This window comes from Hypanus sabinus, chromosome 17 (assembly GCF_030144855.1).
Source record: "Hypanus sabinus isolate sHypSab1 chromosome 17, sHypSab1.hap1, whole genome shotgun sequence".
Classification (NCBI taxonomy): Eukaryota; Metazoa; Chordata; class Chondrichthyes; order Myliobatiformes; family Dasyatidae; genus Hypanus; species Hypanus sabinus.
The window spans coordinates 25,137,129-25,162,525 of NC_082722.1; the positions used below are offsets into that span (position 1 = coordinate 25,137,129).

General features: G+C 41.7%; 1 protein-coding gene across 1 annotated transcript in view; it reads left to right on the plus strand.

The window, feature by feature from the left end:
• Positions 1–9,281, plus strand: part of tgm2l (transglutaminase 2, like) — a 30,036-nt gene extending 20,755 nt beyond the window's left edge. The window contains exons 12-13 of the mRNA XM_059993451.1: positions 6,071–6,207; positions 9,131–9,281. Coding sequence (XP_059849434.1) covers positions 6,071–6,207; positions 9,131–9,281 — 288 coding nt within the window. The remainder of the gene's footprint in view (positions 1–6,070; positions 6,208–9,130) is intronic.
• The last annotated feature ends 16,116 nt before the right edge of the window (positions 9,282–25,397 follow it).

A 25,397-nucleotide genomic window follows, 5' to 3' on the forward strand; every position in this document is an offset into this window, starting at 1 on the left:
AGAAGGGAAACCAACAGGACAACAAAAGGAACCTTGGGTTTTGAAGTATAATCATAAGACATAGGAGCAGAATTAGGCTTTTTGGTCCATCAAGTCTGCTCTACTATCCCACCGTGGCTGATGTAGTATCCCTCTCAAACACATCCTTCTGCCTTCTCCCTATAATCTTTGAGGCGAGTACAGGCCCTTAGCCATTAAACGCTCTTCATACATTACCCTTTTAATTCCCAGATTCATTCTCACCACCTTCCTCTGGACCCTCTCCAATGCCAGCACATCTTTTCTTAGGTAAGGGGCCCAAAACTACTCATGATAAAACTACTAACGACTGCTGATCAATCGGCTGGAGTATTCACTAGGATCTCTCATCTCTTGCTTCACAGTCTGAGGCATCCATTTGCTTTAAGCAGGCTTCAATTATACCGATTCCTAAGAACTTGTCAACCTGCCTCAATGACTATCATCCAGTAGCAGTTACATCCACCATGATGCAGTGCTTTGAGAGGATAGTGATGAAACATATCAACTCCTGCCTGGGAAGTGACTTGGATCTGCTCCAATTTACCTACAAACACAATAGGTCCACAGCAGATGCCATTTCACTTCACTCAACCCTGGAACATCTGGACAGCAAAGATGGATAAATCAGGATGCATTTTATCAATTATAGCTCAGCATTCAATACTATCATCCCCTCAAAAGTAATCAATAAGCTTCAAGACCTTGGTCTCAATTCCTCCTTGTGCAATTGGGTCCTTGATTTCCTCACTTGCAGACCCTAGTCAGTTTCAATTGGCAACAACATCTCCTCCACGATCTCCATCAGCACAGGTGCTTCACAAGGCTGTGTGCTTAGTCCTCAGCTCTACTTGCTTTATATTAATGACTGTGTGGATAAGCACAGCTCCAATGCTATATTCAAGTTGGCCGACGACTCCACTGTTGGCTGAATCAAAGATGGTGACCAATCAGCATATAGGAGGGGGATCAAAAACTTTGCTGAGTGGTGCCACAACAACAGCCTCTCACTCAATGTCAGCAAGACGGAGAAGCTGATTATGAACTTGAGGAGGGGAAAGACAGAGGTCCATGAGTCAGTCTTCATCAGAGGATCAGAGTTGGAGACTGTCAGCAACTTCAAATTCCTCGGTGTTATCATTACATGGGATCCGTCTCGGATCCAGCACATAAATGCAATTACAAAGAAATCATGACAAGCTTCCTTAGAAGTTTGTGAAGATTCAGCATGACATCTAAAACTTTGACATAGATGTGTGGTGGCGAGTACGTTGAATGGTTTCATCAGAGCCTGGCATGGAAACAGCTATACCCTTGGAATATCCGACAAAGAGTAGTGGAAACAGCCCAGTCCATCACAGGTAGAGGCCTCCCCACCATTGAGCACTGTGGCAGGAAAGCCACATCCATCAAGGACTCCCACCACCCAGGCCATTCTCTCTTCTCACTGCTGCCTCCCGGAGCCTCAGGACCCACACCATCAGTTATTACCCCTCAGCCACCAGGCTGTTGAGCCAGTGGGGATAATTACATTCAAATTCACTTGCCCTATCACTGAAATGTTCCCATAACTTATGGCCTCTTCAGCTCATATTCTAGATATTTATCACTCATCTATTTATTTATTTATTTGTTTGTTTGCCTGTCCATTTATTTATTTATTTATTTATTTATTTATTTATTTATTTATTTATTTATCAATCAATCAATCAATCATCCTTTGTATTTGCACTGCTTATTGTCTTTTACAAATTGGCTGGTTGTCCATCCTACCGCGTACGGTGTTTCCTTGATTCTATTGTGCTTCTCGTGTTTCTGTGATTGACTGTGTGTGTTCACAAGAAAATGAATCCCAGGGTTGTATATGATGAGAAATATTTACTTTGAACTTTGAATCTTGAAGTGCGGTCTCACCAATGCCCTACAAAACCTCAGCACTGCATCCTTGCTCTTATATTCTAGTCCTCTCAAAGTGATTGCTACCATTGCATCTGCCTACATGATCACCGACTCAACCTGCAGGTGAACCTTTAAGGAACCCTGCACAAGCCCCTTTTCAACTGATGTTTGAATTTTCTCTCCATTTAGAAAATAGATTATGCCCTTATGCTTTCTACCAAAGGCTATGACCAAACACTTCGCTACACTACATTCCATCTGCCAGTTCTTTGCCCATTCTCCGGATATGACCAAGTCTTTCTGCAGACTCCCTGCTTCCTGGACACCACCTGCCCCTCCGCCTACCTTTGTGTCATTCACAAACCTGGTCCTAAAGCCATCAAATCAAGTCATCCAAATCATTAACATATAATGTGAAAAGAAGTAGCCCCAATACCAACCCCTGTGAGTCGTCACTAGTCACCAGCAGCCAACCAGAATACGGCCCATTTATTTCCTCTCTTTGCCCCCCGCCAATCAGCCAATCTTATATCCATGCTTTTATCTTTCCTGTAATTCCATGGGTTCTTATCTTGTTAAGCAGCCTCATGTGTGACACTTTGTCAGAGGCCTTCTGAAAATCCAATTAAACAACATCCACTGACTCTCCTTTATCTTTCCTGTCTGTTATTTCTTCAAAGAATTCCAACTGATTGTCATGCAAGATTTCCCCTTAAGGAAGCTCTGCTGACTATTTTATCTGTGCCTCAAGTATCCAGAAACCTCATCCTTAATAATGGACTCCCACATCTTCCCAACCACTGAGGTCAGGCTAACTGGCCTATACCCTCCTTTCTTCTGCCTCCCTCCCTTCTTAAAGATTGGAGTGACATTTGCAATTTTCTAGTCCAGAATTATTGCTGGATCTAGTGATTCTTGAAAGATCATTACAAATGTCTCCACAATTTGCTCAGCTGGCTCTTTCAGAGGTATCATCCATCTGGGCCAGGGGACTCATCTACCTTCAGACCTTTCAGCTTCCGGAGCACCTTATCCTTAATAATAGCAACTCAATTCTCTTCTACCCCCAACACTCTTGAATTTCTGGCACTCTACTTGTGTCTTTCACAGTGAAGGCTGATGCAAAGTAGTTATTACGTTCATCTGCCGTTTCTTTCTCCCCCATTACTACTTCTCTAGTGTCATTTTTGAGTCGTCTGCTATCCACTCTCACCTCTCTTTTACTCTTTATGTATTGGTTTTTCTATTGATGTTATATATCTTTATATATTTTTCTCTCCTCATGGCTTTTTCATTGCCTTCTTATATTTTTAAAAAGCTCCCCAATTCTCTGACATCTTACTAACTTTTGGTATATTATCTGCCTTCTTTTTGTTTTTATGCTGTGACTTCTCTTGTCAGCCATGGTTGCCTCATCTCTCTTTAGAATACTACTTCATCTATCCTGCAGCTTCTGAATTGCTTCCAGAAACTGCTGCTACTGCTGTTCTCCTGTCATCCCTGACAGTGTCCCCCTTCAATCTACTTCGGCCAGCTCTTTTCTCATGCCTCTGTAATTCCCTTTACTTCACTGTAATACTGATATGTTTGCCTGCAGGGTGAATTCTATCACAATTATGAACACTGACTCTGAAGTGTTCCTTTACCTTAAGCTCCCTAATCAAATCTGCTTCATTACACAACCCCGAATCCAAAATTGCATTTCCCCAACTGGGCTCAACTGCAAACTGTTCTAAAAAGCCACCTTGTAGGCACTCTATAAATTCCCTCTCTTGGAATCTAGCGCCAACCTGATTTTCCCAATCTGTCTGCAAATTGAGATTCCCCTTGACTATCATAACATTGCACTTAATGCATGCCTTTTCTACCGCCCATTGCAATTTACATCCCACATCCTGGCGACTGTTTGGAGGCCTGTATATAACTCCCATCAGGATCTTTTTGCAATTTTGGTTTCTTAACTCTACCCACAAGGATTCCCCATCTTCCGATCCTATATCACCTCTTTCTAAGATTTTATTTCATTTTTCTATCAACAGAGCTATGCCACCCCTCTGCCTACCTGCTTGTCCTTTGATACAATGTGTATCCTTGGATGTTAAGCTCCCAACTATGAGCTCCTTTCAGCCACGACACTTTGTTGCCCATAACGTCATACCTGCCACTCTCTTAACTCTGCTACAAGATCATCTATTGTATTCCACATATTGCATGCATTCAAATATAACACTTCCAGCCATGAGTTCATCACTCTTCGATTTTTTTCCTCATGTTACACTTAAAGTCATCCCAATTTTGCCCTAATATCTGCCAGTTCTTCCTCACAGTCTCACTACACACAATGCATCAACTTGTATCACAACTGCTCCTTCCTCAGCCCTATCATTCTGGTTCCCAACCCCCTGCCAAATTAGTTTAAACCCTCCTTGAACAGCTCTAACAAGCCTGCCTGGATGTTGGTCCCCCTCTGGTTCCGGTGTAACCCGTCCTTTTTGTACAGGTTATTCCTTCCCTAGAAGAGATCCCAAAGGTTCAAAAATCGGAAACCCTACCCCCTGCACCACTTCCTCAACCATTCATTCATCTGTACCATTAGCCTATTCCTGCCCGGACCAGCACGCAGTACTGGGAGTAATCCAGAGATTACAACCTGGAGGTCCTGCTCTTCATCTGTGGATCCACCTCTGGATCAATGTTTGAATCTTGTGATGGCACATTCTGGTCCAGGATTTGGTGACAGCATCATGCATGCACACGCACGATTTAGGACTTGTGACACCCTCTCTTATCTGTGTTGCCAGGTTTGTATAAGGAGCACCTTGATTAGGTAACTCAGTGCTCCAAGTTCCTGGGAAACTGTCCTCATATAAATACAATACCTCAGACAAAAGAAATAGCATTTTCAAGCTTGTCTGAAGAAATTACTCCATTGCAAATCTAAGTTCTTTTTATCTGATCAAGAGTCAGACAGAGATACCGGAACCAGAAGACCCACACTCAATCTCTTGGACTAACTTCTTCCTCTCTGCCATCAGATTTCTGATCAGCGCAAGGACTCATGAACACTCATTCATGATTCCTCTTGTAGCGCTATTTATTTTTGTAATTTATTGTCATTTTATGATTCTCCATTGTAATCCTGCTGCAAAACAACTAATTTCATGTCCTATCCATCAGTCACAATACACCCGATTCTCAATGAGATTCTGAAGGTTTATAAAATCCAAGGTTAATGGATTTAGTTTGAAGTGTGCATGCACGTTTGAAACAAAACAAGTCAAGCCATATCTCCGGTTGGGTAAGTATTTGGAGTTATTACAAAAAAGACACTCATGATTTCTACAGAACATTATAATATACCTTGGTTTTTGAAAGTCTAAAATCAAGCCCAACACCTAAGTTCAGACAAAACAGCTTAAAAACAGAGATTTTCTGATTTTTTTTTAACAAATTCCCACAAACGTTAATCAATACATGGCAGAACAGAGCATAGAACATTACAACACATTACAGGCCCTTCAGTCCATATGTTGTGCCAGTCTTGACCTACTCTAAGATAAATCTGCATAGGCACCATTTTTCAATCAAAGAGTGCCCTGATGAATCTGCCTCTACCACCAACCCCTGTACCCACCACTCTGTGGAAAGTACTGACCTCTGACATCCTCCCTTCACTTTCCTCCAATCTCCTTAAAATTATGCTCCCTGAAGTGAGCTCAGAAAATCCAATAATGTATTGTTTGGGTAATGTTAACTTTTTTAAAAAAATACTGTGCTGGTTGTCCATCATTCCAGAAGATGACAGGACAGCTGTGTGGGAGAGTTTTTAAAGTGGAAAAGCTATTGCACTGGGCAGTTCCATTCTCTTGACCTTGGAAGTCCATGTACAAAGGAACGTGCCAAACTGGAGTCGTCCTTTGCGGTGAATGACCGTAACGCCTTCTACCCTTCGCTCTCTACGGAGCATTGCAGTACTTTCCTCCCAGCTGTTGGATCTCACTGTAGGTCTCAGCTGTTCAGTCCACCGGAACTGGCTTTGTTTTAAATTACCATTTATATATGAAAATCAAAAAATAATTCATGTTTAATCAAAATGGATTACTCTCTCTGCATTCTTACACATGTGATAAAGGCTGGTCTTTCCACTCTGTAGGTCGAAGGTGAAGCAATTCTCCACAAGAAGCTGACTGCTCAAATAAAATTTGTAAATCCTCTTCCCATCACACTAACTAAAGGCGTCTTCAGCGTCGAGGGCAGTGGACTCACGGAGCTACAGCAAATCGAATCTCCGTGAGTAAAATCCTCAACATCTCGGTAAATTAAGGCATGTTACGGAACATGAACATTCAAAACCTAGTTAATTGCTGAAGGAGTTTTTTAAACAACAATTAGAGACAGAAAATAATATATTAATACCCGTTCCTGATATCACTGTCCATAAAAAACAAGGTGAATTTTAGGCGTGGCAGTTTTGAGAGTTATTTTGTGTATGAATGCTTGCAAATTACCTATCTTGTGCATTGATACTAAAGAGCATAGTAGGATTTTCCATTTATCTATTTAATGTCTGCGATTTCAGATACTGATGATTTATCAGTTTACTGTATCTTTGTAATGTTACGAGTTCAATGACTCTGTGTGCTAATTAAATGACTCCTGTGGCTCTGGGATTCTCTGTGACTTGTAGGTTAAATAAATCCCTCTGTCTCTGGGACACTGGATGCTAAATGATTCCTTGTCACTTTGGGACATTAAAAGTTAAGCAATTCCCTACAACTCTGAGACTTAGCAGGCTAAGATTCCTTTTGTGTCCGGAGAGTTGTTGAGGTCAACTCATTGAAATGTGCAAAATTCTTTCAGGGTTTCACAGGTCAGCTGTGGATTAATATTTTCCCGGATTTGGGTGTCAATAACCATGAGTCACATTCTCAAAACAAAGGGTCAAACATTCAGGACGTGTGAGGAGAAATTTCCTACTCAAAGGAGAGTGAGGAGGTCGAGTTGATGACTACATTCAAGACAGAAATGGATAGACTCTTTGATCCTGAGGAAAATGAGTGTCAGTACGAGAAACTGGTGCCTGCTAAGATATCTAATTGAATGGAGAAGCAGAAACAGGGGTCCAAATGGGTCAATCCTACTCCTAAACCTAGTGGCTCTAATTCCTGTGGGAAATGCATCTTGATCCATGAATTTGTTTTGTCACTTTATGGGATGTGATTGTTCCTGGTGCTGCAGCATTTGTTTCCGCTCCCCCATGCCCTTGACAAAGTAGTGGTGAGGCCCTTCCTGACCGGCTCGAGGTACTTCCTCTGTGCTGTTAGATGGGAGATTGTTAGGTAGCGATTTAGTCCCAGTTACAGGGGGGGAATGGAGAAATATTCCAAAAGGGATAGCATGGGATCTGGAGGGCAACCCGCAGGTGACGGTGCCCCTCATACATCTTGGGGGTAAAGGTCACAGGTTTGGCGATACTGTCGGAGTAACCCAGGTGAGTAACTGCAGTTCATTTTGTAGATTGAATACACTGTATACACCACGCCCCAGTAGCAGAGGGAATTAATGTTTTACACAAGTCAGATGCTTGGTCCTGGATGATGTTAAGCTTTCTAATTGTTGTTGGAGCTGTACTTATGAAAGTGAAGACTGATCCACGATCATGTTCCAGGATAACTTGCTCTTGTAACCACGGTATTTTGCACAGCAGGGGAATGAAGGGTCCTGGGGAAAAGGCAGGGAGGTGGAACTGAGTCAACAGCAGGTCTGCATGATCTTACTGAGTGGCAGAGCAGACTCAACAGGCCAGATAACCCAATCCTGCTCCGGTTTCTGAAGATGATTTCTTTTATTGATTTAAAGATATAGCACTGTGACAGGCCCTTCCAACTCAATGCAAGTGTTAACTATCACTTATCCCCCATGTCTGCACTTGTCCAGGTCATGTTGGGTGAAGGCATAGACTGAGGCATTTTGAATTGTGTGAGGGACAGTTCCAGCCATCGGAGAGGAACTGGGATCCCAGTGGCACCAGCACCCTTTACAGTGAATGCTGGGGACATTCAGATAGGTGGTAACATTTAGCCTGGGCTTTTTTCACAACAAAGTCAGAGTCACACTGTCATTTTCTCTACAAGTTCTTCTTGTCACAATGGACCTTGTACAGGTTCTGAAGGAAGGTCTGCAACAGAGGTAGATTTAGATGTTAGCAGGACACAGGACAGCTGGGGGTGGGGGTGGGGGGTAACTTCACATTATCTCCTAGGAATAAGGCTGCCACCTGTTTACTCTCAGGTCAGGTTCAGTCCACTGCCATTTGCACTTCCATCTGCACAAAAAAATGAAAAAAAGGACAAATTATCCTCCAACCCTGTTTATCTGTTGTGTGTCCTTTTACTCTCTGATTGAACTGGTTGTGCTTCCTTCAGTTTCGATTTTGAAAGGCACCAGACGAATGCCAGGATTCACTGGTGTACTGAGACCATTAATACTTCTCAACTAGAACATGGTAGGATTATAGTGACACAAGATTTGGTACTAAAAATAAAATATTCCACATTCATGACAAAAATAAATAGATATAAATCAACACTGGAGCATTTTCATTTCAGCTTGATTATTTCCATCCGTCCAAGTATGACAATTTGTTGTAATGACTTTTTCTGAGTACTTCCATTCAATATTTGTCTTCCCTTTGCAAATATTCCCCCCACTGTTTCTGACCATACATCTTGGAAGGAAAACGGTGTGTTCCCGTTATAATGATAATTCTGGGTGTTCCTCCACAGGGCATCTCATGCAAACACCTTTGCAGATCATTGAATTGTTATGACATGGAAGGAAACGATTGGATCACTGCTGCTCACTGCCAGCATCTTCACCTTTAGCTACCACGTTGCTTCCCCATCAGTCTGTCTAAACACTGCATATCTTTATCAGAAGCTGGATTTCTTTTAAATCCTAATTACTTAGTTCGCTAAACTTAAATGTTGCCATGGTTCCTTTTGATCTTGTATCTCCAGACTTGTGATCAAAGGTTCTGAATAACAAGTCCCGTACTTTAACCGCGAGCTTATTGATTTCCACGTGAGACCATTTGCCCTGATATTTGATTTTAATCTAATGGAGTCAGATAGGAACTAACTAGAAGACACCTGTTTTACATTTTTTCTTATTTCTATTTCTTTTTTTCCCCCCCCACCCCAAATGAATATAGAGTTGCTGCCATTGGCTCAGGTGAAGAAGTTGTGGTGACTGCAACGTTTACACCCTTCAAGACTGGTTTGCGGAAACTTATGGTGGATTTTGACAGCAACAGGCTCTGTGATGCCAAAGGATCCGCCAACATTATCGTCAGAAAGGCTTAGCAAACAAGTAATTTGTCAGGTATCTTACCAACAGCAGAATTGACTAAGAATCTGGATTTGTTATGACAGAATAATTGCTTGTTAGATTTAAGTGCTAATTGGAAGTTTATTTTGTTCAGAAATTAAGCTTTTACGCTTCTGCTGTTCCTCAGTGTTCTGGTCTATTGTATTAGGACACCATCACTTAACATGCTCCATGCATAAAATTATATTTTCACCAAGCGAACAAGCTACAGTATTAGATTAGATATAAGGCCATTTGTGCTCGAAGAGCTTCCTCTGGACTTTCTGCGGTTACAGTTCAAGATTCAGAATTGGCAGACTGGTGTCGGTGATGCACTGGGCAGTTTTAGCTACCCGCTGTAGAGCCCTCCTGTCTACCACTGTGCAGTCTGCGTACCACAAGTTTAGCCTGGATTAGCATAACTGCTGTACCTTTCAATTGTATCTCACAGGATATGATTTCTGGTACTTGTTTTTTCCTTTTTTATGCTAATCTATGGCACAACTTTTAGAATTAAAGTCAAAGTAGTTTATTATCATGTGCACAAGTACATTGAAAAAAATCACTAAGTGGAGATCAAAAGTACAAAGTGCATTTATTATAAAAGTGTGTATGCAGTATACAACCCTGAAACAAACTCATCTTCCCCACAGACAGTCACGACAATTCCTGTGTTCCTTTATCTGGACTTTCACCTTTGAGTAACAAATAGCTCCCTGATCTTACCACCAATGTGTGCCATCTCACATGTATCTCTGTTCAGCGTTATCTCCCAATTTTCTGACAGTTCTTTAATGTCTTTTTTAACTTGTTGCAATGCTCATTAAAATACAAGTTAAAGTCAAAGTAAGTTTATTGTTAAAGTACAATATGACATAATATCCTACCTTGAGACCTATATTCTTTTTGGCATTTACAGAAATATAAAGAAATACAACAGAATTTATGAAAAGCTGTACATAAGCAAACACTGACAAACAACCAATGAGCAAAAGGAGACAAATAATGGAAATAAAAATAAATAATACTGAGATCATGAGTTGCAGAGTCCTTGAAATTCAATCCGTAGGCTGTGGTGAGTGAGGTTATCCACACCAGTCAGGAGCCTGATGGTTATAGGGTAATAATGTTCCTGAACCTGGAGGTGTGGGACCCAAAGCCTCTGTACCTCTTGTCTGATAGTAGTAATGAGAAGGGAACATGGCCTGGATGGTGGGGGTTCCTGATAATGGTTGCTGCTTTCTTGTGGCAGCACAACTTATAAAGAAGCTCAGTGGAGGGGAGGGCTTTGACTATGATGGACTGGGCTATATCCACCACGCTCTGTAGAATTACCTAAGCTCCATCCCAGCTGAGCACCATCTGCAAATATAGAGACTTTGCTCTTGATCCTAGAGTCATACAACATAGAAGCAGAACACACTGCCCACTGAGTCCATATTAACCATTGAACTCCCATTACTCTCATCCCATTTTTGTTATTCTCCCTGTAATCTTATCGACACCCCGCAGACTCTACCCACTCTTCTGTACACTACGGACAACTTATAGGGCTGGCCAGAAGTCTTTAGAAAGCCTGTGTTGTTAACGTGAAGTGGGAAGGGCAGTGCTCCTTATACTGCCACACTGATTACCTCAGCTACATGACTGTGCATTCTCTGACTTCATCCATCAGGTTACCATGGAATGCCCTACTGAATTTCTTTTGAAAATCACCCTGAATTAAGTGTTCAGCATTGCAGTTGTCTTCATTATCTTTGTCAGACAAGTCAAACTTCACAGGCTTGTTCCCAGGACTGAAATGGTTAGTGTGAGAGGGCACAGTTTTAAAGTGCTTGGGAGTAGGTACAGAGGAGATGTCAGGGGTAGGTTTTTTTTACTCAGAGAGTGGTGAGTGCATGGAATGGGCTGCCAGTGACAGTGGTGGAAGCGGATATGATAGGGTCTTTTAAGACACCCCTGGACAGGTACGTGGAGCTTAGAAAAATAGAGGGCTATGGGTAACCTAGGTAATTTCTAAGATAAGGACATGTTCAAATTCTGAAAACACCCAACAGGTCAGGGAGGTAAGGGGAAGGCATATAGAAATGTAGAAACAGCGAAACATAGAAAACCTACAGCACAATACAGGCCCTTCGGCCCTCAAAGCTGTGCTGAACATGTCCTTACCTTAGAAATTACCTAGGGTTACCCATAGCCCTCTATTTTTCTAAGCTCCATGTACCTATCCAAAAGTCTCTTAAAAGACCCTATCATATCCGCCTCCACCACCATCGCTGACAGCCCATTCCATGCACTCACCACTCTCTGAGTAAAAAAAACCTACCCCTGACATCTCCTCTGTACCTACTCCCAAGCACTTTAAAACTGTGCCCTCTCACACTAGCCATTTCAGTCCTGGGAACAAGCCTCTGACTATCCACTCATCAATGCCTCTCATCATCTCATATACCTCTGTCAGGTCACTTCTCATCCTCTATCGCTCCAAGGAGAAAAAGCTGAGTTCATGCAACCTATTCTCATGAGATATGCTCCCCAATCCAGGCAACATCCTTGTAAATCTTCTCTGCACCCTCTTTATTGTTTCCACATCCTTCCTGTAGTGAGGTGACCAGAACTGAGCACAGTACTCCAAGTGGGGTCTGACCAGGGTCCTATATAGCTGCAATATTACCTCTCTCCTCCTAAATCAATTCAACAATTGATGAAGGCCAATACACCGTATACCTTCTTAACCACAGAGTCAACCTGTGCAGCGGCTTTGAGTGTCCTGTGGACTCAGACCCCAAGATCCCTCTGATTCTCCACACTGTCAAGAGTCTTACCATTAATACTATATTCTGCCATCATATTTGATCTACCAAAATGAACCACCTCACACTTATCTGGGTTGAACTCCATCTGCCACTTCTCAGCCCCGTTTTACATCCTATCAATGTCCCGCTGTAACCCTGACAGCCCTCCACATTATCCACAATACCCCCAACCTTTGTGTCATCAGCAAACTTACTAACCCATTCCTCCACTTCCTCATTCAGCTCATTTATAAAAATCACGAAGAGTAAGGGTCCCAGAACAGATCCCTGAGGCACACCACTGGTGAACAACCTCCATGGAGAATATGACCTGTCTACAACCACTCTTTGCCTTCTGTGGGCAAGCCATTTCTGGATCCACAAAGCAATGTCCCTTTGGATCCCATGCCTCCTTACTTTCTCAATAAGCCTTGCATGGGGTACCTTATCAAATACCTTGCTGAAATCCATATACACTACATGTACTGCTCTATCTCCATTAATGTGTTTAGTCACAGGCTCAAAAAATGGAATTAGGCTCGTAAAACACAACCTGCCTTTGACAAAGCCATGCTGACTATCCGAATCATATGATGCCTCTCCAAGTGTTCATAAATCCTGCCTCTCAGGGTCTTCTCCACCAACTTACCAGCCACTGAAGTAAGACTCACTGGTCTATAATTTCCTTTCTCCCTTTCTCGAATATCTGGAGAAGTTGTTGGAAATTGCAAAACTCCTTACTTTTTGAAATCCATGCTATTTGTTAATATGTTTTTTTTTGTTTTTAAATGCTCCTCTTTATCAGGGATTGCATTTTATTGCTGCTGCACCAATCTTACATACTGAGCTATAATTGCATGTATATGTTTTATCCAGCTTTTTAAATAGACACAAGGTTTGAGATAATCCACAAACCTTCTGGTGGTAATACCACACAAGTACCACTTCATTTTTACATCATCAAGTTTTCTAACTACATAATACTTGCAAAGTTATATCCCAGTCCTGATCTTTCTGTCATCAGCCCTCAGCACCTCAGCAGTCTCTCCCCGTGCCATGTTTCTCCCAAACCGTGATTGCCTCCAGATTTCCTGTTTTACTTCAGATGCTGTGTGCATGGTGGTACACAGTTTAACTATTTTTGTAGAAATTCCTCCCCCTTTATGCTTAGCCATCTTTTTCACACTTGGGTACTCTTTAACTCTTCTTGCTCCCTAGCTGTTGAGATACGATCAAAAAGATATAGGAGCAGAATTAGGCCATTTGGCCCATCAAGTCTGCTCTGCCATTCAATTATGACTGGTTTAGTTTCCCTCTCAACCCCATTCTCCAGTCTTATCCTTGTAAATTTGATGTCCTTACTAATCAAGAACCTATCTACCTTTGCTTTAAATATACCCAATGACTTGACCTCCATAGCTATCTGTTGTAATGAATTCCACAGATTCACTCCTCTCTGGCTGGAGAAATTCCTCCTCATCTCAACTCTAAAGGGTCATCCTTCTGCTCTGTGGCTGTGCCATCTGGTCCCAGACTCTCCATCTAGGCCTTTCCATATTTGGCAGTTTTCAATGAGATCCCTGCTTCATTCTTCTAAACTCCAGTGAGTACAGGCCCAGAGCCATCAAACATTCCTCATGCATGAACCCTCTCATTCCTGTAAACCTCCTTAGACCCTCTCCAATGCCAACACATCATTTCTTAGATATAGGGCCCGAAACTGCTCACAAAACTCCAAATGTGGTCTGACCAATGTCCCAGAGTTGCATCATTGCTTTTATATTCTAGTCATCTGGGTCACTCCATACATAATTCATTGCCTTGCTCTGTTATCATTTTTGGTTTAGATTTAGTCTTTCACTCTTCCCTTTAAGAGAATAATGCATTTGCCACCTCCCCATTTACTGTCTCTACAAGGACACAGATGGAATCCCAGTAGAGCAAAAGCCCAATCCTTTATTATAACACAGGAGCCTGTGGCCCTAGGAAAAGAACCACTCTTTCCCAAGTCATCCCTTTACCCATTCTTTAATTCTCCAGATCAGTCTCCTCCCTATCTGTATCTTGCACACAGTTCAGACAGAAATCAAATGGTATTCACCTTTGGGATCCTTGCTGCTTAAATTTGCATGAAAATTCTGATAAGCTTGCAGTCCTCCTGCCCTCTTCTACCAGTTTTGTTTCCAAGTTCCTCTCCAGATGCTCTGAGGTATCTCTGATCCTGGCACTGAATAGTTGACATGTGCAATGGGATTTTCATTCTTGCCCTGGAAACCCACCGTCTCTTGGATATTTCCATTCTGCGTTCTCCCTGCACCCTTTCCTTCCTCATCAACCTTTGACGCCTTTTTAAGCCATGGTGCCACAGTCTTCATTTCGGCTGGCTGCCCTTTTTCCTCTCCTTGTCCTCACAGAACTGGCCATGCTACAGTCATGGTTTCGGGGGTAAAGAGACAGGCTGCTGGTTTACAGTAATTGCTGGGGTCTTGAACTTCCACGAGAATTTTTGTGAATCTGTGCACTTTTGACATTTTTTCATGGTTTAGATAAAACTTCATGTTAAAAATTCTCAGTTTTCTTTCTGTTCTGTGTTTTCCTTTACAAAGGTGTGAGTCACTCCACAGAGGAAGAGTGACTTACAGAAATGAATTATTGCATGTTAGCACGAGAACCAGGTCCTAAATCAGTGTCACATATCTGCATATTCCAACACCTATCATGTTTCTCTTTGGCTCAGACCCATATCAGTCTGATTGAGAGGCAATGCTAATACCACCGAGTTTACTGTTACATAATGAGCTATTTAAATGAAATGTATTTTTTGTTTCTTTCCACCATAGAATGTGTAACCTTAACTATTCAAGCAAAAGACAAGAAGTTTCTGTAATGTTTTATTAATAGTTTGTTTATTAAGTCACATGCATAGTCTGCTGTAATGGAATCTGTATAACTGAGGTAAAAGAATAACCTCTTTTCATCAAAATGACAACTGACAAATGACAATTGTTTGCTGTGTTCTGAGCTATAAATTACATAATGTTTGTGTTGTTTGGTTGTTTTAATAAACGTGTGGCAGCCAATGGGGAACAAATCAAATCTTAAAAACTGATGTCTGTTCATTAGGTGGCTTAATATAATGATTTTATGATCATAAAGTTAATATGATTATATTGTTAGACATTTTTCCAGCTAATCACTAAAGGAGAAAAGAAGTGGTCTGAAGATTGCACTGGGGTGTCACAGGACTGGGCCCTTTGGAAAACATTCAGCAACCTTGCTACGGCATTGTGATGAGGTCTGGATTTGAATTCTTGCATTCTCTGAAACTGAAGTTGGTTCAGAGGCCGTGAACTCCTCCTCTTATAACAATAGAGTGAAGTGGAAATTCAACAATGTGGAGATTTTAGTTGGACACTCGTTTTCCTGCACTCACTGGCATCATAATCTGGTAACCGGTAGCAAACCATTGGGGGAGATGATGGGGTTGGTGAAGTTCCATATTTTTGTAGATGTTACTTTGGGTTGGCATGTGGATAATGAAGGAGGGTCCTCCAGTTTACAGTGTAGCCAACTGGTGTTCTTAGCGGACCCCTCTATAATCAAAGGATTATAAGGCTGGACACGATCATAGAGATGGAAAATACATTGCTATTAACAGTCTGGCTTTCATTAGATCTGTGTATCTAAAATAGGCCATTATGCGCAACAGAATTAGAGACTGGAAATGGATCGTCAGTAATAAAGAGAGAGCTATTATGGTTTTATTGGATCTGAAAATACCAGTGAATTACATAATTGATTAGGAATTTAAAATAAAGAAGATATTCCAAGAACATTCAACTGTTTACAAAACAAGACAGGGCAACTGGAGCTGATTTGTAAATGTCAATGTTCTCATACCTTTCATAAATAAATTGCATCTGTCCCCAAGGCACAGAGCTGTGGGTAAATTGGTTTATTATTGTCACATATACAGTACCAAGTTAGAATGAGAAGTTCTGTTTTGCATGCCACCCAGATAGATCATTTGACAGCAACTGTGCACTGAGGTAGTATAAAGTAAAGCAATAACAAAGTGCCGTATAGCGTAACGGTGCAGAAAACGTGTTGTGTATACAGGCAACAAGGTGTAACGCCATCATGAGATACATTGCGGGGTCAAGAGCCCTTGTCGTACTAGAGATTCATTTAGTTGTCTTATAGCAGTGGGATAAAAGCTGTTCTTGGTCATTCTTGCTTCCAGGTTTTTGTATTTTATGCCCAATGGAAGAGAGAATGTCCAGCATGGATGGGCTTTTGATTGTGCCGGCTGTTTCACTGAGAAGTGTAGGTGAAGTCCACAGAGTACAGCCTGGTTTCTGCGATCTGCTGAGCTGATCCACAACTCTCTGCTGTTTCTTGCAGTCACGGGCAAGCCGCGATACGTCCATGATGCACTCATTGCGGGGGGGGGGGGGGGGATGCTCACCTTCAAGTCAACTAGGAGAACAAGTTCGTGAGTAGTCCAGTTCAGTCTCGGCAGTTTGGGAATGGACCTTGTACTGGAGGTCAAGGGTAATAACTTTGCTGTTTGCAATACTTAGTGGGAGAAATTTCTATTCTTCCACCCTGCGTGTCAGAAAGCAGTCTGACAATTAGAACCTGCAGAGGGATGAAGAGGACTGTCGATGATTTGAAGCTTCAGTGTACATGTGGAGAGTAAGCAAAGTTGGGGCAGGATGTAGGTGAGTGATCGGAGGTGTGAAGGATAGATCATTAGGAGAGATGAAAGATAATGGTGCAGTTGTGCAAAGAGAACCCATTGCATTTGATACTCGGGCAGCAAATGGACAAATAAGAAAGGGGCTAGATGAATGAAAATTCCCCAGGATGTTGCACAGGAAGGAGAGGTATTGCCAAAATTTGTAAAGTTACAATAGAAGCAACAAATACTGTATTTTGATGTATGTGGGCAGATTGGAAGGAGAGGAGACTGATACCTGAGGAGAGTAAATGATTTCAGCTAATGTAAAAGTTAGAAAGGAATGTTTGAAGATCAAACATTTAGTGGAATAAGGCTGAAGGAGCAGAGGTGGGCCTCATGGACTGGCTGAGTTTGGAGATGGTGAGTAAAATTAGATTAGTCGTCAAGTTTGACATACCACTGGGGTTCTTGCCTCTTAATTACAGTAATCTACACTGACAACACAGAAGCCACAAGGACATTTCACTGATGAAGATACCAAATTGAGAGGTTAAATTGAGGCTTTCTCTTTCAGATGGTAAAACAATACTGAAGAAGACAACTTTCATCCTGCTGTTATTTGTCAACGGATAGATTATCTTGCAATATATTATTTGGCTGGTATTTCATTGCTGTTACTGTGGCTTCTATTTCCCCATGTTACAATAACGACTGCACTAAGAGATGACACAATACTTTGCAGCAATGAAGTCATGGAAGACAAATTTTTATTTAGAAAAAATGTGCAAGAAAAATATATGCCTTAAATAACAGAGAAGTGGAATTTAAGTACTGGAAAACCAGATGTCATGAGCATCAGAAGATTATTAGGCATGCAGGAGCTTGGCTTCTGGCTTTTGGAATCAGAATTTTAAAAATTTAATTGAAGATCTGTATTTTGTCTTTCTCCAAAATTATGCTTTCTTTTCCTAATAGTTGCTGAGGTGAATTTCCATGAACTTCCTTTGATACAATAACCTGGTGCCCAGAGTATTAACCAGCACTGGAATGTTTACAAATCATTCAAACCGTAGCCTTGCCTGACAGCCACAAATATTTCAGCTGCTGGGTGGAAGTATCAGCTTCAAAACAAATAGGCATTGGATACAGTAAAACAGAAAACAAAACAAATAATGAGTAACAAAACAAATAGGCATTGGAAACAACAACCTCATAAATCCTTTTTCTCTTCTCTCCCCCATGGATTGCTCTAGCTCTGGCCTGATTAAAGTAGGGATCGGATCATCTGGTCAGGGTGGCAAGGAAGAAATATTTAGCTTCAAGAATCATAATCCTGCTAAGCACTGTGATAATAGGGCAAATTGGCTGTCAACAATTTTTGGAAATAGTAAAAGCAGCAATTCGATAGAATAGGGATAAATTCACTTATAATAACTGAATGGTTTTCATTATCTTTAAGCATTTTTATACATATTTTACTAAAAACAATAACTGGAAACGTAATATTACTTGATAGTCTGTAGCATTGTATGAATTCCACATGTGCACTTTTTTTAATAGGATTACCTCCAACAAAACTTACTTTCTCTTCTTTCAGTGCACTTGTCAATTCTTCTCTTACAGTGTCATTGCATTAAGAGTGACATTCCCATATTTACAACACTCTGCTCATCAAGAAACCCTTCTCAGATTTTTTATTCAAATTGTCGACAGTGTCGAAAGCCATTTCTTGCAAGTGAAAAGATTTTCCAATAACCTTTCCGTTGAACCTCACCACAACATTGTTTGTTAGATGCCCTCAGACGTGTAGTTTCTAAAGACCGCCCTTCAAGACTCATGCTCTTCCTTCTGTTTCAGCCAATTTCCAATGACAATATTCTCAGCCCTTCAATGCCCAGTTCAGGATTTAAGTCCCCTTTTTATGCTGCATCATCAAAGTTGTTCTCTTTGGGGTTAAATATTAAAGCCTTATTTGTTGTTCTAAAGTTTCCCATTTTTGATAGGAATAGAGAAGTTCTCCCACTGTTAACTATTTCCAGCAAAACAAATCAAGTTTGTATCTATTATGTTTTGTACCTTCAAAGCGTTAAATTAATTCAAGAAAGACACGCGAGTCCGGGAATGCAGGTGTAACTTTGTCTTTACTTTGGGTGAGGCGTGGACGTATCATGTGGCAGCATGATGACATATGAAATTAACATATTTTTACATGTAACCCGTACTTAATTATTTAAATGGACAAGAATAATTAATTGAACAATATATATAATACAAGATTGCTCAAATACTATTGAAATATTAAATACACAACAGGGTCCTCTGTGGCTATACTAAAAAGAAGCCAAGTTTCAATAGTGCCTCACTGACTTTGAAGCACCTTGGGCTATCCAGGGACTGTGAATAATAAAAGAATGCATTCTCAGTTTAGCTGTACAGTTTATTGACTAGAATAGAATATCCAGGATATTTTTATAGTAAATCTCAATATACTCAGTAAAGAGTAGTATACTCAAACCAGCCAGTTCAAAATAAATTTACTACCAAAGTAGTCCTCCGAAAAATGAGAGAATATTGACAAGCAAGATGCTGCTTTCCCCTAAGATGTCGACAAACTGTTTGCACAGTTTAAAGCTTGAACTCACCATGAGTTTCGTGATGGGGTTCCCTGATTGTTAATGAATTAAAGGCAGCATGGAGGTCAGTTGCTCTGACAGCAGACCCACGGGCTTAATTCTGAATCCACAGTGTAGCCAGCACAGGGACCTCAGTGGTTCAGGAAACAGAGGAGAGGGAAGAAAGGGTTCTCCTTTCCAATCTTGTGCTGGAAAGCTCATCCATATAGTTTATCAGCTTCAGCATGCTCACCTAAGGTCAAGTAGCTGAGCAAGAATTACTGGTCTAGAAAATATTATTGACTACCTGGAATATTCCAACTGCCAGTATCAGAATCAATGAACTAAAAGGGCAGAGGGAGACTACTGCTTTAACATAAAATCCTTAAGAGTCAGTCTGAAGCAGATTTGGCCACGTTCCATTGATTGGCCTTGGCTGCTACTAATCTCAGCTGTATTTGCCAAAATAAAGAACAACAGGATCCTGTAAGCAGTACTCAGGGTTCCAGAGCAGCTTTTTTAACCAAATAAATCAATGTACTCTTTTACAGAAATGTTGAATTTACTTGAGTAACCAGACATTATATCCACAAGGAGCAGATATAGTGCTTTGAAGTTACATTTTTAAATGGGATACTTTTACAACATTCAGCCCTTGTTAAACCTTATGAAGGATCAAGATTCAAGGATTAACTTCATTTACATGTATTAGAATTTGCTGTGGTGTGTTGGTCAGGCATAATAGTGATGCACCACCAATAACTCTCAGAGACGTGAGGCGAGATATAGGCTTTTATTGGCTGGAAGAAAGCACTGTCAGCAAGCGACCACCACACAACATCCTGGAGACTGAGGAAGGAGCAGTGCCTCCATTTGCCTTTATACCGGGGTCTGTGGGAGGAGCCACAGGAGCAGTCAGCAGGGGGGAGGGGGGCGTGTCCAGACAGGTGTATGTAGTTCACCACACAGGGGTCTGTGGGAGGAGCCACAGGAGCAGTCAGCAGGGGGGAGGGGGGCGTGTCCAGACAGGTATATGCAGTTCACCACAAACATGCAACAAAAAATAACACCATTCAACAATTATAAAAAATCAAGAATTATACAAAAATAAAGTTAGAGTATCTATATGGAATAAAATGTGAATAAATATACGGTTTAAATGCCACCAGGTATTTATGTGTAATGCCCTGATTAAGATTTCTACTGGTATGCGGTGAGTATTTTATTTTAACAGGTTTCTGTAAAGGCGCTGTGTCCTGCTGGTAAGAGTGTTTTGGCTTCTACTAAAGAAGCCATGTTGCTTAATTTAGGAATGTTGTGTCAGCCAATCAGGAGTGGGATGGCATGGAAAATTCTAGAGATTTGGGTGGTTGGACTTTTCTGAAGGACTGTAGTCTGGTTTGGGGTCTTTTGGTGGAAGGTGCGGAGAGAAGAGCACCAGGGAAGATGCCTGGAGAATCCCATCTGAAGGGGAGATCCGATTGCAAGCAGTGCTTCACGAGGCAGAGGATTCCGCAAAGGGAAGTTCTACCTGTGGTTGGTGAGGAGAATTCAGTGCCATGAGCAAAGCTACTCACAGCTACAACAGAAACGAGCTCCAATGTTTATGCGCACATTAGACTGGTTTAAATGTAATGGGCTTTTTTAAATTTTTTTTTCTTTCTTTGTTAACTGTTTGTTAAAGCTGAAAATTGGTAAATATACTTCCTTCATAATTTTATGCTGGTGTATGACCTGTCACTTCTGGGTTACCAATAACTGTGTATAGGCAGTGTTTACACAGCATTCACTCAAATCAAGGTTCCTTCAATCAGAACTTCCCAACGATCCTGTTTGGTTGAACACCAAATCATACTGATCATACCTAGGTGTGTATTGCTTATGAAAGGTGACCTTCTCACTACTGAGTCCCATGGCTGTCAGCAGAGTCGGCTAATGAGTTGAGTTGGTGTATGAGGGTTGTATTTGTAGGGCCTTGTCCAGGATTTTGGATATTGTGTGAATGTTGTTCAAGGTCTGATTAAGCAGTTTATTGCATGTTTAAGCTGTGTTTAAGCTAGTGTTTGGGGAAAGTGAGTTGTGTCATAATTAAGGTACTTTATTACAGATGCTGCAGGGATTAAGGTTTGGTGTGATTCAAAGAGGTTATCCACAAGTCATGCTTGTGTTCTGAGCGGGCTGGGTATTAGAATTCCCGATGATCTGTGATTTAGAATGATGAGTTCTGTAAAAATATTGGGGCAAGTTACACTGGTTGAACAGTGTTTTGACCAATGAGTGGGTAAGGATGTTGTGTTAGTCCAAGCTACCAGAGACATAACTGAAGTCACATTGCCTGATAGGGTAGGGGAGCCTGGAGAGGTGGGGCCATGTGCAGTCCATTTTTTTTGAGAAGAGGGGAATGTAGCTGAGGGTGAAGACTTTAAAGGCAAGTTGTTTTTATTTCTGCGAAGTGAGGGAAAGGAATTATCTGTTGAGAAAGGTCTAATGGGTCCTTCAGCAGTTGATTTAAATTCTGAGCTGGTTTCAGCTATTATATCACTAGTTGATAAATGCCAAAGTGTATCTGCGGAGAGCTAAACTTACTGAAGCCTGAGAGTGTTCTGTATAGTCAAGCCCATATGAGGCTTTGGCGGAGCAGACATCTCAGTTACTGAATGAGTGATGGTTCTCAGATAATGTGAAAAAACAGTGACTGGTAGAAAGTTTAAAAAGTTAGGCTGCTGAGGAGGTGAGGTCCTTAAAACAGAAAACTCGGCCACGTCCGTAGGCTACGTGCATACATTAGAAAGCGTTTTTGGCATGATGGACAACCCAACCGATCTTATGATGAGGTTTAGGCACATGTTCCAGGAGAAAGGGGAGAAACTTTCTACCAATCTTTTCAGGTTAGAGATTCAGCTGCATTGCATGTGCTGTAAAGGGGGCCATGCAACTGGCTGAGATAAATCAATTAAGGACGAAGCAAGTTGTGAAGGGTGCACAGTCACATGAGGTGATCGCTTTAAGTATTCAAACATCTCATAAGATGCACCCCCTCCCTTGTTTGCTGAATTGCTCAGAAAAGTAAAAGAGGAAGAAAATATGTTGGAAGAGTGGGGGGCCTCCACTAGTCAGGTAATGTACTCAGTGGTAGCCCCTGTTGCTGAAGCAACTCTTGCTGCCACACAAGTGGAGATTTTGCAAGATGAATTGGAAAAGCCTGCAAGTCAAAGCATCTCAGTTGATGTCAGCTAGTGCTGCAACCAAGTTTGACAAGTCTGATAGGAAACCTAACTCAACTGTAGGACGTGCAAAGCAAAGGAATGATGCTGAAAGGAGTCTTTTGATGAGGGAAATGACCAGTATTTTCTGTTACAACCGTGGAGAGGATGGTCACAGAGCTATACTTGACACAGGTTCTCAAGTTACTTTACAAATCCTTTTACAACTGGTATTTGACATGTTTACCATTGACTCCACTCAGTGCCCTAGAAATTTGGGGTCTTGGTACTGATGATTATCCATATAAAGGTTACTTGTAGTTGAAACTGGAGTTTTTGGAAGCAGATGTTGGATTAGCTGAGACACTTGATACACTAGTGTTGGTCTGTCTGGATCCGGTTGAAAAAGGGGAATCTTCCATTCTTGTGGGAACAAATGCTTCCATCGTGAGAATGCTTTTGTGAGCATGCAAAAAGAGAGAGGGAGGAAAGGTTTTGAAAACCATGGCCATTCACTCGATGAGTTGTTTTTGAGAAGAAGATGCAAGTTCCTCTTAAGCAGGATGATGAGCATAGACAAGGAACTGTGTGGTTCACCCAGTCCAAACCCATCATGTTATGTCCAGGGGAAGTAGCTAGAATGATGGGAAACCCCAAGTTCCCTGGAATGCCCAACACTGAGGCCCTCCTCGTGAATGCTCCAGAGGATCATGGAGAAGAGTTGTATTCACCTGCCAGAGTGCTGGTTAGACCTGAACTGCAGAAACCTTCAACTGTCCATTAAAACAGGATGACGGTGATTGTCAGGAATACCTGGGAGAGAGAATTTTCCCTCAGACAGAAGATGCTGATGGTAGATCTTTTCCCTGTAATGGTAATGTTTTGTTTTCCAGTGAGAAAATGGAGAGAGACAGTGTTTTAGATTGGGAAAGAATAGTAAAGTTATTCAACTTTGGTATCTCCCTAGTAGCAAGGAATGGAAAAGGAGACTGACTGAGAAGATGCTGAAGCGCGAAGATGACTTTTTTACTGATGAGTTTTATGGTGGTTGCTCCAAGAGTACTTGTCACATTATTTGTGACAGAGCACTCCCCTTTCAGAGAAATGTCTCGATGGTTATTACCAGTGGAGATTGAAGCTGCTCGACAGCACCTGCTGAAACTGAAGAAAGCTGGCATTATCACTGAGTTCAGAAGTCCCTGTTGGTCGCCCATGGTGGTGAGGAAGAAGAATGGGAAGGAACAAATGTGTGTTGACTATCGGACACTGAACAGATGTACAGTCCTTGACCAATATACTGTTCTACTGATCGAGGATGCTCTTGCCTGCCTGAGTATGTTGGATCTGAGGAGTGGGTATTATCAGATATCCATGAGTGAAGCTGATAAAGAGAAGATTGCATTCGTATGTCCACTTGAAAGAATGCCCCAGGGCATATCAGGAGCACCAGCGACTTTTCAACATGTCATAGAGAAGACTTTTCTACTGATGAGTCCCTTTTCTAGGGACATGAACTTGCTTGAGGCACTGGTGTACTTGGATGATCTCATAGTGTTCGGGTCTACCCTGGAGGAGCATGAAATGAAGCTAGTGAAGGTGTTAGATTGCCTGAAAGCTGAAGGGTTAAAACTGTCACTGGACAAGTGCCAGCTCTGTAAGATGGCAGTCAACTGAGTCGGATACAGTACATAGTCTCACAGGATGAAGAGGCAGTGACTACATGGGCAAGGCCCAAGAATGTGAGCACCCGACGCTCATTCCTTAGATTCTATGGGTACTATTGGAGATTTGGGAAGGACTGCTTCAAAGTAAGCCACCCGTTGAATCTGCTTCTGTGTGGTTACTCTCCCTCAGAGGAGAGCAAAAGAAAAAGAAAGTAAGGTTTATCTTAGCCCTTGGAAGCCTTTCAGGGAAAGATGGGATGCGAAATTTGAAGAAGCCTTGCAGCTGCCAAAAGAGTTGCTGACTAAAGCACTTGTGTTGGCCTTTGCAAATCCCCATTTGCTGTATGTAACAGCCAGTGGTCGTGGTGCACACAGGTACCAACAATATAGGTAAAAAACGGGATGAGGTCCTACAAGGTGAATTTAGGGAGTTAGGAGATAAACTAAAAAGTAGGACCACAAAGGTAATAATCTCTGGATTACTACCAGTGCCATGTGCTAGTCAGAGTAGAAATAGGAGGATGTTTCAGATGAATACATGGCTTGAAAAATGGTGCAAGGGGGAGGGATTCAAATTTCTGGGGCATTGGAACCAGTTCTGGGGGAGGTGGGACCGGTATAAACAGGACGGTCTGCACCTGGGCTGGACTGGAACCAATGTCCTAGGGGGAACATTTGCTACTGCTGTTCAGGAGGCTTTAAACTAATGTGTCAGGGGGATGGGAACGTGCAGAGAGACAGAGAGGTGTAAAATGAGGGTAGAAGCAAAAAGTAGTAAGGTGAAAAGTAAAAGTGGCAGGTAGGCAAATCCAGGGCAAAAAGCAAAAAGAGCCACTTCTCAACATAATTGTATAAGGACTAAGAGTGTTGTCAAAACAGGCCTGAAGGCTTTGTGTGTCAATGCGAGGAGCATTCGTAACAAGGTGGATGAATTGAATGTGCAGATAGTAATTAATGAATATGATATAGTTGGGATCACAGAGACATGGCTCCAGGGTGACCAAGGATGGGAGCTCAATATCCAGGGATATTCAATATTCAGGAGGGATAGACAGGAAAAAAAGGAGGTGGGTTAGCATTGCTGGTTAGAGAGGAGATTAACGCAATGGAAAGGAAGGACATTAGCCTGGAGGATGTGGAATCAATATGGGTGG